At 49.1% G+C, this 17,376-nt stretch overlaps 2 protein-coding genes and 1 long non-coding RNA gene across 8 annotated transcripts in view; 1 reads left to right on the forward strand and 2 right to left on the reverse strand.

Moving 5' to 3' along the window:
* The window catches only part of LOC111931437 (uncharacterized), a 45,190-nt gene extending 40,939 nt beyond the window's left edge, over positions 1-4,251 (reverse strand). The window contains exons 1-3 of one of the 6 annotated variants that reach the window (XR_015289900.1): positions 3,876-4,251; positions 1,922-1,984; positions 299-448 (exon numbers count right to left, since the gene is read on the reverse strand). This is a non-coding gene — a long non-coding RNA (uncharacterized LOC111931437). Of the gene's footprint in view, positions 1-239; positions 449-1,921; positions 1,985-3,733 lie in introns of those variants that run through there. The other 5 variants (XR_015289899.1, XR_015289901.1, XR_015289897.1 and 2 more) reach the window with 5 other exon arrangements.
* A 4,111-nt stretch (positions 4,252-8,362) lies between these two features.
* PCBD1 (pterin-4 alpha-carbinolamine dehydratase 1) lies at positions 8,363-13,665 on the forward strand. Its single transcript, XM_023930105.2, has 4 exons — positions 8,363-8,458; positions 11,504-11,635; positions 11,960-12,040; positions 12,550-13,665. Exons 1-4 carry the CDS (start codon positions 8,456-8,458, stop codon positions 12,646-12,648), a joined length of 315 nt encoding a protein of 104 aa, XP_023785873.1. The 5' UTR covers positions 8,363-8,455; the 3' UTR covers positions 12,649-13,665.
* Positions 13,666-14,094: 429 nt separating this feature from the next.
* The window catches only part of SGPL1 (sphingosine-1-phosphate lyase 1), a 30,085-nt gene continuing 26,803 nt past the window's right edge, over positions 14,095-17,376 (reverse strand). The window contains exon 14 of the mRNA XM_086899950.1: positions 14,095-17,357. Coding sequence (XP_086756076.1) covers positions 17,217-17,357 — 141 coding nt within the window. The 3' untranslated portion in view covers positions 14,095-17,216. The remainder of the gene's footprint in view (positions 17,358-17,376) is intronic.

A 17,376-nucleotide genomic window follows, 5' to 3' on the forward strand; every position in this document is an offset into this window, starting at 1 on the left:
CCTGCTCCTGACGTTGAAATCCAAGAGCTAATGAAGATAGATGGGTTCATCCATACTGTTGGGGTCTGGATACTAATGAATATTATTTAATGGTCAAGAGCTGTCACGGGGCACATTGATTAATTAGCAGAGTTAGGAGGAGAGTGACTCCACCAGCACATCAGCTGCTAATAATAGAAACCCAAATCAGTCAGGAAGCAGAGCCAAAAGGATGAGGCAACTGTAGGCTCACAGCTCACCTTCACCAGAAGAAACAAAGGCAAAAACTCTTCCAGATGGATATTTTTGCACCTCCCACCTCCTGCTAGGAAGAGATGTGTTGTTACAGAGCCAGGTGTCCCCAGGGAGGACTAGTGGGAGTGGAGGTGACCGATCCATGATCATGGGTCAGTGCTGGGAGAGGTCAGCAAACAGATGCTCCTTTCTCAAGGGATCTGCTGTTCCTTTCCTGCAAGGGGATCGACACTCCTTTCAGACCTGATAAGAAACCTCAGCACAGCCCCTCTTTACAACTTTCTACCTTTTGAGGATACAAACTTTTACTCAGAATTGAGTCTTAAACGCTTTGAGGTCTCAATTTCTCCTTGCTTCATTTCCCTACCTCTACAAATAAACCCCCCACACACATCCATTTCAAGCATAATCTGCTCAACACATGAAATCTTTCTCCCTGTGTAGCTACATAGCCTAGGAAAAAAACAAACAACAACCCCACAACAATTCTATTCTTGTTATAGAAGTTTCCTACGCTACTGGAAAACAAACCAAAAAATGAATTAACAAAAGTGACCCCTGGGAGAGGAGAGCTGCACTTAAGATAAGCTTCCCAGGTGTCTGGAGGAGTGCAGGGAATGATGAGGGAACAGCTCTATCACATACACACATTTGTTAGAGCACACACTGACACAGCTGGGAGACACTGACAGCTCTGCAGAGTAAGACTAATTTCTAAGCACTGAAAATCATCTTGGTGGAAGGTTTAGGAGTAAAAATTATCCAGCCAATCTGACAGAGTGGTCATAATTTTGGCGCCTAACATCTCACTCATGCCTGAGCCACAAATTATCTTTCTGCCTCAGCAGAAAGCAAAGGTCTTCATGCTTTTTGTTGACATGGCAGACTTGATCACTTGCTACAGAGGTTTGGGAAGTAAGACAGGTTGGTTTTGCACCGTGCTTACTGCCAGTGAAGACAGAGGCACAGGGCAAAGATCATGGCTTGTTCCCCACTTTGCTGGTTTCCTGCTTTCTGAAGCTCTGTAAGGAAAAACCACAGTTCCATGCACTAAAGCCCAATTAAATCTCCCAGCAGTGTAAATGGAAGCAAGTGAAATAAAAATCAATCTAGTATCCCTTAAACTACACCTGGAGTGTGTCTCAGGTTGTTCCTCAAATCTTGTCAGAAGATGGTACCACAAAGACAGCAAAAAAACTTCTCCCCAGCTCCTCCCTCCTGGCTGGTGACTTCTGGCAATGAACACCCAAAACGTGCCCCAGAACCAAAACACCTACAGTCAGATTTTTCGGGTTTGTTGCACAGAAACCAGCAGGTTTGTAGCAGGTATTTTACAGCATTAATTAATGAAAGCTATGCACCACTAATCAAAATGGGAGCCTGATGCTGCAGTCCACACCTGAGCTCCAGACACAACAATTCAGAACCCAAATTTTACTGTGCTGGTGAGATGGGTAAGACACACCGGGTGGGCTCTCACTCCTTCCCCTTCACAACAGCCACATCTGTGCACAGAACTGCAGTGGCACCAGGAGGGCGCCCAAAACTGCCAGTGCTTTTAAATATCACCCTCCTGCCCTAAGGTGAATGTGCCCACAAAAGCTAGGCTGAATTTCCAAGGAGCTATTGGGGTGAGACACCCTCAGCTGATTTAAGGCACCTGTCAGTCATACAAACCCTCAGTTACCTGCTTAAGAAGGCAGAGCAGCTGCAGTCACCAGGCCTGAGTGAATCAGCCTCACCTGCTCCACTGTGCATCAGAAGAGACAGCTGAGTTATTGCAGAGCTCCCTGTGGCCTCAGGCTCAGTCTGCAGCACCACCACACAACCTGTATTTATTTCCATGCTGGGCATTTGTTGTTAACTGCTGATCAATACCTGGAGAAAAACCCTCCCTTTACTGAGTGATGCTGCTGCTACTGCCCAAAGGCTGCTTTTTGATCCTGCTGGCTTTAGTCCTTGCAGCCGTGGTGGGCAATATCGCATCTCCCACTTGCCCTGGAGCTGCTCATCCTTTTTGTTATCACAACGGGAATAGGAGTTTGGGGAGAAAAGTTCCTGTTTTGTTCTCCCTCCTCTTCTGCCCTTGGCCACTGGGTCTGTTCCTTCTTTACTCTGCAGGCAGTTTGTCCAAAGCCACTGATGAGCTCTCCTGATGATATATTAGAGGTGGATTCCCTGATATGCCCTCACAGTGGAAACCCTCCCATCCCATGAACAAACACCGCCCCTGTGGGACACACTCCTGCTCCTCTCCTTCCCTTTGTGTGACCAGGAAACCTCTCCAAGGAAAAGGACCTTCTGAGGGGCTCAGAGAAATCCTACAAGACACAGAACCCAGAATGGTTTGGGTTGGAAAGGACTTTCAAGATCATCCAGTTACAACCCCTGCCATGGCCAGGGACACCTTCCACTAGCCCAGGTTGCCCCATCCAACCTGGCCTTGGACACCTTCAGGGATGGGACAGCCCCAGCTTCTCTGGCCACCCTGTGCTAGGGCCTCCCCACCCTTACAGGGGACAATTGCCTCCTAATAGCCCATCTAAATCTTCCTAACATCTAACCTAAATCTACACCCTTCCAGAAAGCATTCGGGTCTCTTTCCCAGCAAAATGCTTCTTCCCAGCACTGTGACACTGTCACCAACATCTTCACTCCCCACGGTGCCTCGAGCAGGCAGCAGCAGCGGTTCCCAGTGAAAGCTCCCTTGCCACAGGACATTAGCTCTGAGATGATAACGCAGGACAGCTGGTGCCACAAGTCCCCCAGGAGCTCACAGCACCAGTGATTTTCTACTCTGGGTCAGAAACAACCCCCTCCCTTTCTCCTTCCTCCCCTCCAGCTCCAACACTTTGGCTTTGCAAGGTCATAAACACTGAGGAGTCATTTCCAAGACAAGGCCAAGGCACTACTCAGACAACCTTCAGCAGCACTTCAGAGGGATCTCAACAGAAGTCCAAGAGCTGAAACAAACCACCACATTTTGAGCCCAAAACTCTTCCAAGCAAGACACAGTTGTCACAGGGGACAGCAGAGCTGGCTGGACTCACACACAGCTCCATTTTGCTGTAGCACATCCACGGAGTGCCCAGCCCAGGCTGTGAATCAATGACACTTTGTAGTATTTCATCGCTCCCCTCCTCTCCATGCCTGCCTCAGGAATTCTTTATCCCCGGACTTTGAAGCGAGCTGCTCTGTTCCCTAATTTGCTACCCCCAGCAGGTGAGGCACAGTGGCATTTTGGGTTCTTAAGATTGCCACGTACACAGTTTTCCCATTAATTTTGATCCTGCTTTGAACAAACAGTGCAGACAGCATGGTCCAGTGGTCCTTCCCACTAACAGCAAGAACAAGCAGGGCACAGGAATTCAGTTTGTGAGATGCAGCACAAAGCTCATTAGGCTGGGGAGGAAGAGAGTGGTAACGTAAATAAGAGAGTAACCTCATCAAAAGAGTGTGTTCAATGCTAACAAGGAAAAAAAGAAAATCAGTGCTGCACCTGACATGAATATCATGAGTTTCCAGTAGCAGGTTATGCATTAAGAAAAAAGCAAAATTTGGCAATGTTTCTCCAGCAGCTCCCTGTACACCACATTCCATGCCTGGATACTACCCCGTGCTTCCACACTTCCCCAGCTCACCTCCTGGGAGGGTTACAGATGAAGCTGAGCACCCAAGCCCACTCCCACAGACAATCTGTGAGAGACAGGCACACCCCCCAGCCACCTGGCAACCATTTGTCACCAAAAAAATAAAAAACAAAACCACTCTGTCTGCTCTCTCAGCCCTGATTGGAGAGAAAAAAAAAATCTACTATGAAAAGCACCCAAAGACAGATTTAAGAAATTAAAATCACAATTCTACTGTATAGCAAAGCTCCTGGAGTTGGGCCCTGTCCACTCTAGCATACTCATCATGTGCCATGGCCTATAAACTGCTTCTCTATCTCCAAGGAAATCACTGTCTTAGAATATTTTTTCTTCTCTCTGCATCTCCTGTGTTAAAGTCCCTCCTTCCTTCTAAACCATCCCCAGGTGTTACATACCTCACTAATCTCTGAGCAACTGTTCTCACCTGGCTTTGTAGCCTGATGTTCTGATCAGAGGGTTTGTTTGCCCAAAAGCTTCCCTACCTTCTCTAATCCTACCCCATAAAACATTTGTACAGACAAATGATTCATCTTTACATCCACACCCAGGACCCCTCTCCTGTCCCCTTACTGCTTTTTTCCTGCAATTGCAAAGTTGGGAATAAAACCCTAGGACTTGAAAACAGAAATGGCAGCTGAATGATCTGGGGACCAGCTTTTAGCAGAGCCTGTTGCAGTAGGGACCTACAAGCTGAGCAGGGGCTCTCCATCAGGAACTGGAGCAACAGGACAAAGGGGAATGGTTTTAAACTGAAAGATGAGGGATTTAGAGGGGATGTTGGGAAGAAATTCTTCTGTGTGAAGGTGGAGAGGGACTAGGACAGGGTGGCCAGAGAAACTGTGGCTGATCCGTCCCTGGAAGTGTCCAAGGCCAGGTTGGATGGGGCTTGGAGCAGCCTGGGATGGTGGAAGGTGTCACTGGATGGGCTTTAAGGTCCCTTCCAATCCAAACCATTCTATGATCTCCAGCAATCTGGCTGGAGAGACACCCTCAAGGCAAGCACGTCCCAGCAACGGCACTGATGTTCCAATGGCTTTGGAACACAACCGAAGGATCTGGAGATGGTTCTCACGGGAAACAACCTGATCCCGAAGGTCCAGCTGAAGAGCTGCTCCTCAGGGCCAGGAACCACTCCTGGTTTTCGGAACCAGGCAGGTTTCTGAGAGCTCTCGCTGTGCCCTCCTGCAAGAGACTGCCGTTCCAGGAACATTCCCGGTTTTCCAGCATTTTCCTGACCCCTAGTGACAAGACGTGGCTGTACAGCAGCCGCTTAATATGCAGTGCCGAGCTCTCCGTGAATAAACAAGGAACGAAACTCTTTAACGTGAGAAAGCTGTTTCCAGATCTGTCAAGATACTCACCCCTCCGTCACCCCTGCAAATTTGCCAGAAAATCCAACCTGTTTAACAAAGAGGCTCAGATTTGGGCTGAAAGTCAGGAAACAAGCAGAATGAACACAAGAAGCTTCCCTTGTGCAGGGCTCCAGCTGTGCCCAGGGAAGCCGAGTTATAGGACTCATCCATCAGCAAAGCAGACAAAACAAGGGCTGGGGAGGAGGCAGTTTTGATGGATTGCCTTCCCCCAGGGCAAATGCATCCTGTTGCAGGGACCTGGATGACCTTGGCAAGGCCACAAACTCCATGATGTCACCACTGCCCGCTCCAGACCACGGAGCAAACTCCTGGGAAGCGGGCGGAGCAGAGCTGTGACACAGGGGTACATCAGCTGCCAGGACCCAGGGCCCTTGTGTTTGGTTCCAAGGGCAAACACAGAATCCAAACAGGATTATTTTGTCCCAACTCCGAGTTTTCTATTCTAAACCATGCCAGGTTTCTCCATGAAGTGGCTTGGAACTTCAGCACCAGTCTGACATAGGAGAAGGGATCCATGGCAAAGTGATCTCGGGTACCTTGGACTCAGGTTTGCATCATCACCCTCCTCTGGGACACTTCCCTTTAGTGAAACACTGCTCACTCCCATATCCTCTGATATTCCTGAAAGCAGTCACCTCCCACTTTGGGCTTCATGTGTTTGATATATTAGAAGTGATTATGCCATTTTATTGCCATTTTTCCCATCTTATTTTCCTTGCAGGGTACTCTGCCTGAGACAAAAGACCTTAACCTAACACACAGTGTGAGCAGAACAAGGCCCCAGTTTCTGCCAGCCTCCGATTTATTTTGTTTGTTGCTCTGAGGGCCTCACTGATTTTGATAAAACATTGCTACAAGAGGAGATCTCACACATAATTAATTAATGATTCATTTCTGTTTATTCGGCCCTTTTGTCAACTTAAACTTGTCACACCTGCCATAAATCCCCTCCAGTGCTAAACAAACTCTTTAATTAAATCTATTGTGCCATGAGAGCAATGTTTCAGATTACAGATGATGAAAGTTTGGCCCACCCTTGTTTAAAACACCCTTTGGGTCACAGCTTCTCTGGGCAACCTGTGCCAGGGCCTCCCCACACTCACAGGGAAGAATTTCTTTCCAATATCCCATCTATCCCTGCAAAAGCAAATTTTGAGATGGGAGACAGAACACTGCTTCCAAGCAAAGCAGTTTTCAGGGTAAGATATATTTTGTTAAAAAGTTATTGACAAAATAAGAATATCAGTAGTGAGTGGTATGAGACCTCCCTCCAAATATGCAGAACATTGTACATGTGTGGGTTTAGCTGCCACCAAAAGCAGCACAGATGTAAAATAGACAAAAAGGAAAGGGAAAAAGAGCAAAAATCTGTTCCCAGTAAACAGGTTCACCCCTTGCACAGGGTGCAAACTGCTCTGAGCAAACACCTTGCCCAACACCCCTCAATTAATCATTAAAAACAAACCTAACGGGTCCCATTTCAGATGGGGAAATTAAAACTGTGCAGAAGGGGAACTCAGAGGTTCAGGTGTAGGAGTCAGCCAAAGGATTCCCCTGGACACAATTCCACACTGTAGAGCGAGGAAAATCTCAACTGCTCTGTTGCTTTTCAGGACCAGTCCATTCCTCTGCAAGAGAGCCCTCCCATGAACTGTTGGCAGAAAAAGCTGGAGAGAAAATGCCATTACAAAGGAGCTGAGCAGACAGAAGACAGTGTAAGGAATCCTTCTTCTCCTGATGTTCTCCACCTCTAGGGAGCTGAGGTGGCCATCAGTTGCTCTGCACTGGCAGCACTCACGTTGCCAAGGGAAATAGGATCAGATCCTATTTCTGGAGGAAAATCCAATGAAGGGAAAGCCAGGTAACATGAGGGATTTGCTTCCTGCCCATCTCCAGATCAATAGGGAGGCCAACCCAGCCCAGCCCAGCTGCCCTCAGTTCACCTGCTCAAAATATTATTTACAGGGGCTCTTCTTCTGGGCTGTGATGAAATTGATAATCCTGCACTTCCAGCTTAGGCCAAGAAAATATTCTGCTGGCCTTTCCCAACCCTACAAGCACCTGATTTCATTGCTGGAAACCTCAGAGCACACCTCCTCCTGCCATCCACAGCAAAGCTTCCAGCCCCACATCTGCACACAATTATTTTCTTCTGAGATGCTTCATTGCTCTGCAAGTCTTTTCTCCCTGGACAGACACTCAGGATCTCCCAGGACACAGAAGATGCTCATTTTTCCTTTTCATTACCCTGGCAAACACTTCAGAGGGAAAAAAGAAAAAAAGAAAAAAAAAGGAAAGGATCTGCTTCCTTCTAACTTGCCTGATGAAAAAACAAATCATCTCTGTGGTACCCACAATCCCTTACAGTAGAAAACATAATGTGCACAAGAGTATATACAAGGGATGTATGTCACACTGTATTAAAAAATAAAAAAAAAAAAAAATTAAAAATCTGGAATTAGTTGCTTTGGAGGTGAAGAAAGCCATGAGGGAATAGCAGGGGGCTGAATTTCTGTCTGCCACGTACGCCAGCACAGTAAAAAATTGTTGTCAGCACTGGAAGACTGCCCATCATGTGAGTGGGTTCAGCAGACGACGAGCTGCAGGACATGGGCACAAATCCATCTGGCCTGGAGAGGGAAAATGCCAGGGAGCAGCACTCAGCATCCATGAACACACCGCTCCCTCGCAACGGCACAAAACACATTAAGAACGCCCGGAATGTTGCGTGGGGCACTTGGCCTCCTTCCTCCCCATTCCCACGGTTCTCAATCCCCGGGCAGTCCCAGACAACGCAGCCGGGGATGCTCCGGGATGCACCATCGCCCTCCTCACAGCTGCTGCCAGCAGCATCCAGCGGTGCTGGCTCCAGCTGCCCCCTCCATGCAGCTCCACCTTTCCCTTGTGCCCCGGGCTAAGGAAGCGACCCGCAGGAGAAGGGTGCGCGGTTCAGGGGGAAAGCGCATCGTGCCGTGCCGGGCTGCCGAGAGAGCCTGTCTGGGCACCCGCGGAGCCCCACGGCCCCGTGCGGCCTCCCAGGCAGGTGGCCAGCGCTGGCAAGGCTCGGCCGGCCGTGGGTGGACCCGGTAGCCTCGCCACGCCTCCGCCATCCCGGACAGCCCCGGCTGCGGCGGGATCCGGCACGGCGAGCATCACCCGAGCCGCGGCGGGGACGGACGGCACCGAGAGCCGCGGGCCATGGTAAGTTCGCTGCTGGGGGAAGCCGGCTGCTTGTTCTGTCTTTTCTTAGGCAGAAATGCTCCAGCGGCAGCTGGAGGCTCCGAGGAGAGGCAGGAGGGAAGGGGGAAAGGAGCAGGGCGCTGCGGTTAATCAGTAACGCGGGAGCTCCGCCGGCTGCTGCTCCATTTCCGAAGGCAGCGCTCTCCAGGCTCATTCCTCTGCAAGGAGGAGGGAAAAGGTCCCCCAGCAGCGACCCTCCCCACATTCTGTAGGGCAAGGACGACCACCCAAGTGTGCTCCGTCTGCACACTTCCTGCTGGAAATCGGCTTTTCCATAGCAGCAAAAGCCCGTGGGCCTTGTGGAGTGCACCAGTCCAGCCCTGCCTGCCCGCCCAGGGCTGACTCCTGTACTTTCTCCTAGGTGGAAATTCCACCTTTCATTTGGAAAAAATCCTTCCCTGGGAGGGTGGGCAGGCCCCGGCACAGGGTGCCCAGAGCAGCTGTGGCTGCCCCTGGATCCCTGGAAGTGTCCAAGGGCAGGCTGGACAGGGCTTGGAGCAGCCTGGGATAGTGGAAGGTGTCCCTGCCCATGGCAGGGGGTGGGATGAGATGAGCTTTAAGGTCCCTTCCAACCCAAACCATTCCAGGATTCTATAAAAGGTAAGATTTTAGTTAGAGAAAGAGGGTTCAGATTCTCCCAATTTTCCATGCTGTTCCTTTCCCTCAGCTTCACAACACATCTACTTGGTTTCCTGCTGGCAAAAAAAAAAAAAGAAAACAAAATAAAAATCCCAACTTTCTGGCAGTTGAGAACCAGCAGAAGAAAACAAAATAATTTCATTTCCCTAATGAGAAGAGTGTTTTAAAGGAGTGAAGGCATTAACATGCCATCTTGACAAAAGCAGCAGGCTGGCCAATGTCCTGGGGTGGAGAAGGATGGATTGGAGCAGGATGGAGGGCAGAGGATTTGCCCTCTGGCACAGCCAGAAGAGCTGGCTCTGTGTGCTCTGTGGGCCAAACCTCAGCCGTCCATGCCTTCCACTGGTGTTGGGAGGAGCTGGACTGGAAAAAGCCCCGGGGGCCATCCTCCCACAGAGTCACAACGGAGAAAAAGAACAATTACACCAGGGAAAAAAAGAACAATTACACCACGTCCCTTTGTTGCTCTGCCCAGGGAAGGCTGGTTTGGAACCCAGCCCCCTGCATCCATACCCCTCTGCTCCAAACAACAAACCCAGTTTTTACCTTAGCTCCTCTCGTTAGCACCCATAAGGAGCAGGTTTCAGCCCCTGGTCCCAAATCCTGGTGCAGCCCTGCCCTATTCCCATCAGAGCCCCCAGGGGTGCCCCCCTGGCAGCGCCCTGTGCAGAGCCATCCTCTGTCCCCACGTTATCCAGTTGCTAAGATACCTGTGCCCGGCTTATCACACCATCAGCAGGGAAGGGCAACGGCTCAGGGTTTATTGAGCTAAGTCGTGTTTACTCACTGCCTTCCCTCCCAGCCCAGCGCTCCGTTGACATTTGGGGGGTGGAGAGGGAGTGACAGAGCTGGGGCTGGCAGGGGATTGTCCAAAATATGCAGAGGCAAGGAAGGCCTTCCCCAAAAATCCTGCAGCTGCAATGCCAGGGGGAGAGAAAGCATTCCACCCCACGCTAGGGTTCAGTGACACCCTGGCACTCTCCATTCCGTGCAGTCTAAGGGTCATGGATACACAGACATGTAAGCATCTACTCAGCCATGGGAATGGGGTATCACCTTTCCAATCTTCCCAAAAACATGCAAGAATCACACACAAAAACATCCGTTTCACAGCTGGTTCTTTGGTTCTGTACATCCTGTGAGCAGGGAAACCTTAGGAGAGGATGATTTGCCTCAGTTGCTCTGTTGTTTAAGGTGCCATTTCTGAGAATTGATGCCCAAGCAAAGTGTCTCAAGGGGCTGCTGACCAAATACCCATAAAAAACTGGGTCAGATTTGTCAAAACTCATATCTGGCTTGCTACACTTGGCTCTACAGCACATAAAAGAAAATAAATTGCAAAGAGGCCTTTATCGTCATCACCAACTGGAAAGATCAACTCACCCAAACCTGCCAGAGCTCAAGGACTTCTCAGGCACACGGCTAGATTCTTGGGGCTGTCCTGTGCAGGGCCAGGAGTTGGAGTCTGATGATCCTTGTGGGTCCCTTCCAACTCAGAACAATCTGTGATTCTGTGAAAGAATTTTAATTGCCAGAACATAACATTTCAGAGAGCAGTGCCCCTCTGCACTCTCTCCTGCCTTCCCTGCTGAGCCAGAGCAGAACTGGCTCGGGCAGCCCCCATCCCCAAGAGCTTCATTTTAGCTTCATCTCTGCCTATAAACACTCCTCAAAGCCAAGAACTGCTGCTTCCCCACTACCACCCCTTAAAAACTAAGTACCAGCAGCTCTGCCCAAGGCAGAGCTCAACCACAATCCCTCCCTCTTGCCCTTTGTTCCTCACAGGCAGAAACAGCCTCTTAAAATCCATTGTAATATAAAGGAGATGGAAAAAGCAGCTGAACTGCAGCTTAGTGTGACTCATCTCTGATCCACACACACCACTTCTTCCTCCTCAAAAGCAGGCTCACAATAAATGAATGAATAAATAAATAGATAAATAAATAAGCCCTCCTGCTTGGAGAACCCTAAAGCAGCTCTCAGATCTAGAAATGATCTCAAGAGATTCAGCTTTTTAAGCTTTTTTTTTTCTTTTTTTTCCCCCCCAGAAGATTATATGTAAAAGAAAATGTATTTTGGAGTTTAACTTAATGCAGGTTATCATTTCTTAGTGCCTCAGGCACTGTGGGAGGGAGGTGTTGCAGGTGAGAGGACAGAAGGGACTGGCTGGGCTTCCTTGGTACATGCAGGATGTATTCCAGGCAGGGAGCAGAGGACATTGATATTCCAACCCTCCCACCCACTCTGCAGCTGCCTCCGTGTTCCCATAACTCCACGACCCATGGGCTGCCTCATTGCTCTAAACATCTGCTTCATCCCACTTCCACCACGCTGACCTGCTCCTCTTCACTTTCCTTTCCTTGCCAGGCAGGAAAAGCCCACAGGCTGAGCACAGAGGAGAGGGAGCAGCTGCTGCCAAACCTGCGAGCTGTGGGGTGGAACGAGGTGGAAGGCAGAGATGCCATCTTCAAAGAGTTCCACTTCAAGGACTTCAACCGGGTACAAGCACCAGGGGCCCGGAGTTTTACAGCTGGGTTGTGGAGCAGGGAGTCCCCTCTGCAAAGCTCAGCCAAAGAAAGCCCTCCATGTCTTTCCTGAATTGGAATGGCTGAGCAAAATAACCTGCCCAAGACACCAAAGTGCTCGACCCAGCATAGAGTTTGTCCGGGAAACACTCCTGAGGAGGAGGAAAACCCATAGAAAACTCCCAGAATATCCCAGGCCTTGCATTTGGTTGGCAGTGTAAAATCAATAGTAATGGGGTGAAAACCAATATGCTGCAGGGTAAGTAGTTCAGAGATAACTTTCCTTCTTACCCTTCAGGCCTTTGGCTTCATGACCAGAGTGGCTCTACAGGCAGAAAAACTGGATCACCATCCCGAATGGTTCAATGTGTACAATAAGGTAAGAAACACAGATAGTGGGGACAAAGCAGAGCACTTCAGGGAGCAGCTCCCTTTTCTGAGGGATAAAACAGGAGCAGCAAGTCCTGTTCTCATCAGCAGGACCTCTTCCCTCAGCTGTTACTCCTGTATCACAGCCAGCCTACAGCTATCACAGATCCTTTCCTCCTCTTTTTTCCCCGTCCAGCTGAGGAGCAGCTGCTGTAGGCTGGCACCAGGCTTGCTTTTTTAAACCTGTATCTAGTAGCAGCCACAGGAAAAGATTCCGGGGAAAGAGTGAGCTGAAAATGGGCACAGGTGGCTGCTGTGACCAAGGCAGAGGTGGCAGTGACAGCTTGTGGCCAGGATGAGCTGTAGGAAGGAGAAAATCCAGGCAAAGTGCCAGAGCGCCTCTGCCACCCCAGGGAATTTTGCTAACAAGTTTGGAGGTACTGCCTCATCAGATGCAGCACTGGGAAATCCAGCCCTGCTGTTTCTGACAACAACCCTCAGCCTGTCTGTCTGCTGTAGGTTCACATCACCCTGAGCACCCACGACTGCGGAGGTTTATCGGAGCGAGACATCAACCTGGCCAGCTTCATCGAGCAGGTGGCAGCTTCCCTCTCCTGACCAGGGATCCACACAGCCAAAAACCCTCTGTGCCACCAAGTCCTGCCTCGATGGCTGCACCCAAAGCATTTTCCCACTTCCAAGCTAGATCCTGGATCCAGACAGCCCAGCACCTCGCCAGCCTCCCCAGCGCAGCTCAGATGGATGGAGGCACTTCTCAGGGTGCATGTATCCATCTCCAATCTTGCAAATTCCATCTTTAAACCCTTCCTTAGCCATGTGATCCCACACCCACCTGCTGAGACTCTTAACAGGAGTCAGTCATATCATAAGTCATGGGATGGTTTGGGTTGGAAGGGATCCTTAAAGATCACCTCCTTCCACCCCCTGCCATGGGCAGGGACACCTTCCACTATCCCAGGCTGCTCCCAGCCCCATCCAACCTGGCCTTGGACACTGCCAGGGATCCAGGGGCAGCCACAGCTTCTGTGGGCACCCTGTGCCAGGGCCTCACCACTCTCACAGGGAAGAATTTCTTCCCAATATCCCATCTAAACCTATTCTGTGTGAATCCATCCCCCCTTGTCCTGTTACTACATGCTCTTGTAAAAAGTCCTTCTCCATGTTTCTTGTTGGTTCCTTCAGGCACTGGAAGGCTACAATTAAGTAATCCCAAAGCTTCTCTTCTCTGGGCTGAACAATCCCAATTCCCTCAGCCTTTCCTCATAGCAGACGTGCTTCATCCCCTCTGATCATCTTGGTGCCTCCCCTGGACTGGCTCCAACAGGTCGATGTCCTTCCAGAGTCAAGTTACACCACTGCACCAGTAAATCTGTCCAGAGCCAGCCCCCATCCAGCCTCTGTTGTTATTCCTTACCTCCTGGGATGTACTTTCTGCCTAAATGTGTTTTGTGAGCCCTCTGGCTTCTCTGTAACCAAGCAGCAAGGTGCTGTGCAATTTGTCATTGCTGTAACCCCTCTCTAGCAGTATTACATCCAGGTCTCACCCCGACTGGAGCCAGCCTTTAGTAGGATACCAACCGAAAATGTTTACAATAAACATCTCATTTAACCTGATGGCTCTTTGGAAAGAGGCCTCACTGATCAAATGACACCAACAGGTTTTCCCAAGGGCAGGTACTGCCCTGACTGCTCTCCAGAAGGTGCCCCTGCCACAGAAAAACTTCACACAGAAATGGCAGGTGCATTCACCTCAGAGCAATTGGGGTCTGAAAGACAAAGAGATGATCAAAGCCAGGGCAGGTAAAAATTGCTCGTGTAAAATCACAGCTGGGGCACAAACACAGGCAAAGTACAACCAAAAAGCACAAAAGCAGCACAGCACCAGGGCAGGGGCTGCTTAGGGTGGAACACTTCCCAAAAAGAGGAAGGGTGGGTGGATTTGGTGGTCCAAGATCTTCACTGATACAATGAACAATCCCATGTGAAACCAACAGCATCTGCTTTCAGCACAACAGTCTGGGGAAAAACACTACAAACACTCAGTTCAGGTATTTTTTTCTTCTCTTTTTTTAACCCTTTAAAGTTCTACAAAGTATTGATAGAAAATCCATAGCTCTTAAAACTTCCAGCATCCTGGAACATGACACACAAGATGCAGACATGGACACCACCTTCATTTTGACAGAAGGACAGAGCAGTCCTCAGGCAGAGTTAGTAAGATTCATAAACCATCCTCCCTGCCACAGACCAGGCTGTGCATGAGCAAATTCCAGGAACAACAGGTCCCCATTCATTCAAACAAGTACAGAAGCAGAAAAAGAAGAGCTCAGTGAGCCTAGATAGCTAAAATGCACCCTTTTAATACAAACCAGGCCCATTTTCACCAGCTCTCCAGCTATTTCAGCCTCCAGTTCAACAGTTGCAAATCAGAGCAAAGCAGAAAACTGCCATCAGATTGACTCATCCCATTTGTCCTTTCAGAAGTCCTCATGGATTTATTGGGCAAGGTATTATTGTGTTGTACGCAACCCTTCTGCTCCCCTCTTCCCCAAGTCATCAGAAAAGTGCAGATGAAATCCATGGCATGAAGACACACATCTCTTCTTGGTCCATCCCATTGGATACTCTTCATTCTAGTACCTAAGAACAGGTGAATCCCTTGGGAGTGCTTTCCAACAAGCAACAAATTGAGCGTCCTGCTTGGAAAAGCTGAAAAATCCCACAGGAATTAACAGGGGCAAGGATCCCCCCCAGGTCTAAAAGTACCGTCCAGTTTCAGATCATAATCCAGTTCATCAAATTCTTCTTTTTTTTTCTTTGAAACAATCACACAGCCTGTAAATCCGCTTTTCCAAGACCATTTGGCATGATAAAGTAGATGCAGGTTACATGTTAGGTGACAAGGATGAATAAAAACTACACACCAGGGAATTACAGTGGCCTATTCCCGACCACAGGATTACATTTACAGTGTGGGACAAATAAACATGGAACGATTAAACCCACAAATATTATTAATAAGCAAAGCCCAGAATAGAATACATTGACTTACAAATAAATCTTCAAAAACATCCAAAAATGTGAAATGGAGCACTGATCTGTTAGATCCACCTAATTCCTGGGAGGAAAACGCAACCAGGGAAGGAAGAGAAGGGAGTTTTGCTCTCCTTCAACCTACCCTAATCCACCCCTTCTTTCTTTTAAAGCAGAAACAGAAAGAGTACCTCCCCTTTTCTTGTTTTGTTTTGTCAAATCTCGGTTCCAAAGAGAACCATCACAGTAGCCAGACGCTGAAGACTGTCTCCAAAGTACTGCCAACTCAGAGGTACAGTAATGGTCACATTGTCAAGACCTTGAGAGAACAAACAGGTCCAACACAAACTGCCAGAGCTGATACCACCATCAAGAGACTCTTGGGCAATTCAATGATTTCAAAAGGGCTCAGAGACTCACATGAAGTCATCAAGCTCAGGGCAGATGGCCAAAATGCTTGTGTCTCTTAGCACAGGGAATAAAGCTGTTGGAAAGCCAGGATCCTTCCCACAATGGCTGGGCCCAAGGCTGCGCTGGTTTGTGCAGGAGCTGGTCAGTGACCTTCTCATTCCTTAAAATTCCTGTGCTTCAGCTTCGGGCTAACAGGCTACAGCAGGGAGATGCCTTCAGATGCCCTGCACAGGGCTGTCCAGACACGGCGTGAAGTCTTCGCCTCTCTGCTCCATGCAAAAAGCTCAGAGGAAACATGGGAAAGCCCTGCAGGATTAACTTGAGAGATTCTGGCTTGTCCTTGAGGCCACAGCAGCCTCACAAGGAAAACTCTCACCCTAAAAACGGTGGGGAAAAATAGGAAGGCTGAGCCACATGCCCATGGCTGGAACACCTCTGACTTGCTGCGTCCTTTCCTCTGCTTCTCCCAGCATCTCTGTAATACTGTGAAGGGACTTGGCTCATTGCAACTACTTTCCTACCTAACAGGCAAGGGTGCTTCCTCTGAGGCCAGCCTGCCTTTGAGGTTTGTTTTCAGAATTAGTACCATAAAGAAATGACCACAACCAATGTCATGGTCAAACAGCTGAACCCTCCAACCCTCCCTGGCATGTCACAAAAAAAAAAAAAAGCCAGAGAAGCATCAAGGCACAATGGTGAATGCCCTTTTGAGAATGTGCCTTAAAAGAATCAGTGCAAAGAGCTGAGATTACTGCTATTACAAAAGTCACCTTTTTGATACTAAAAGACCGTGGTAAAAAAAACCATCTGTGCACGACGTCCCTGGCTGTCACATGGGCCAGGGCCTGGCTGGCTCTGCTACAGCATCGTGAGGGGACAGTGTAAAACCTTCAAGTTCTGAACAGTGAAATGAGCTTTGCACCTCCCTCCAGATTTGTGCAAGGGAAAACAGCATTCCTGGGTGGTCAAGGCATGTCTTCTTCAAGAGGCAGAGGAGCAAAACAGCCACGATGTACCCGGGTTTTCAGTACCATCCAGTTCCTCTCCCTACGCCACCTGCTTGGTTTCTATTTCTGCTGTTGTTCCAAGAGATTCCAGAAAAGGATTTTGTGTTGCTTTTTTCTCCCCCTCAGCAGATATTGATTGCAGTCTCACTGAGATCTCCAGAGGGGATTTCAAAAGGAGGCCACTACCTTCCCTCTGCCAATTTATCAGCTCTGCATTACACAGATATAAGGCTCCCAGCACGGTCTGTTAAATGCAGCAGCCTACAGGAATACTCAAGAGAAAACACAATTTCCAATTTACTGTCTACCATTAACTTCCGGGAAGACTGGAGCCATGGAACACAATGTGAGAACTCGAATTTAACGCTTGGCTGGACACTGGCTGAATACCAGGTCTGAGGAGGAGAAACAACATGGAATGAAGTGACATGCAGAATACCTGAGGAATTCGGAGCTGTGGAATGGACATTCAATTCACCATCAATAGCCATGATGAAAACAGGCAGGGGGGAGGGAGGAAAAGCCCTAAAACAGAAATTGGGCATGAAAACAATGCAGATTTCAGAACAGACTAAGACAGGGAAGGATTTTTTCCAGATCAAGCCACCCTCAGGCCTGCAATTGTAGGAACAAAGGAACTGCAATCTCTTTCCCTAGGAAACCTTTGGAACCACCCCAGTGCTCGCTGGCAAGGCACCAATTGTTGCACTACAGTCAGTGGTGGCTGGGAGAGCCATTCATGTGCTTTTCACTGTTGGGAACATCCGTGCTGTAGAGGCCATCCAGGTAGGCCTGGGAAATCTCCGCTACCAGGCTCCTGTCTGGGACCGACTGTGCCATTCCATAGATGGCTCCCTAAGCAGAGAAGAGCAGG

This window comes from Cyanistes caeruleus, chromosome 8 (assembly GCF_971803275.1).
Source record: "Cyanistes caeruleus chromosome 8, bCyaCae1.hap1.1, whole genome shotgun sequence".
Classification (NCBI taxonomy): domain Eukaryota; kingdom Metazoa; phylum Chordata; class Aves; order Passeriformes; family Paridae; genus Cyanistes; species Cyanistes caeruleus.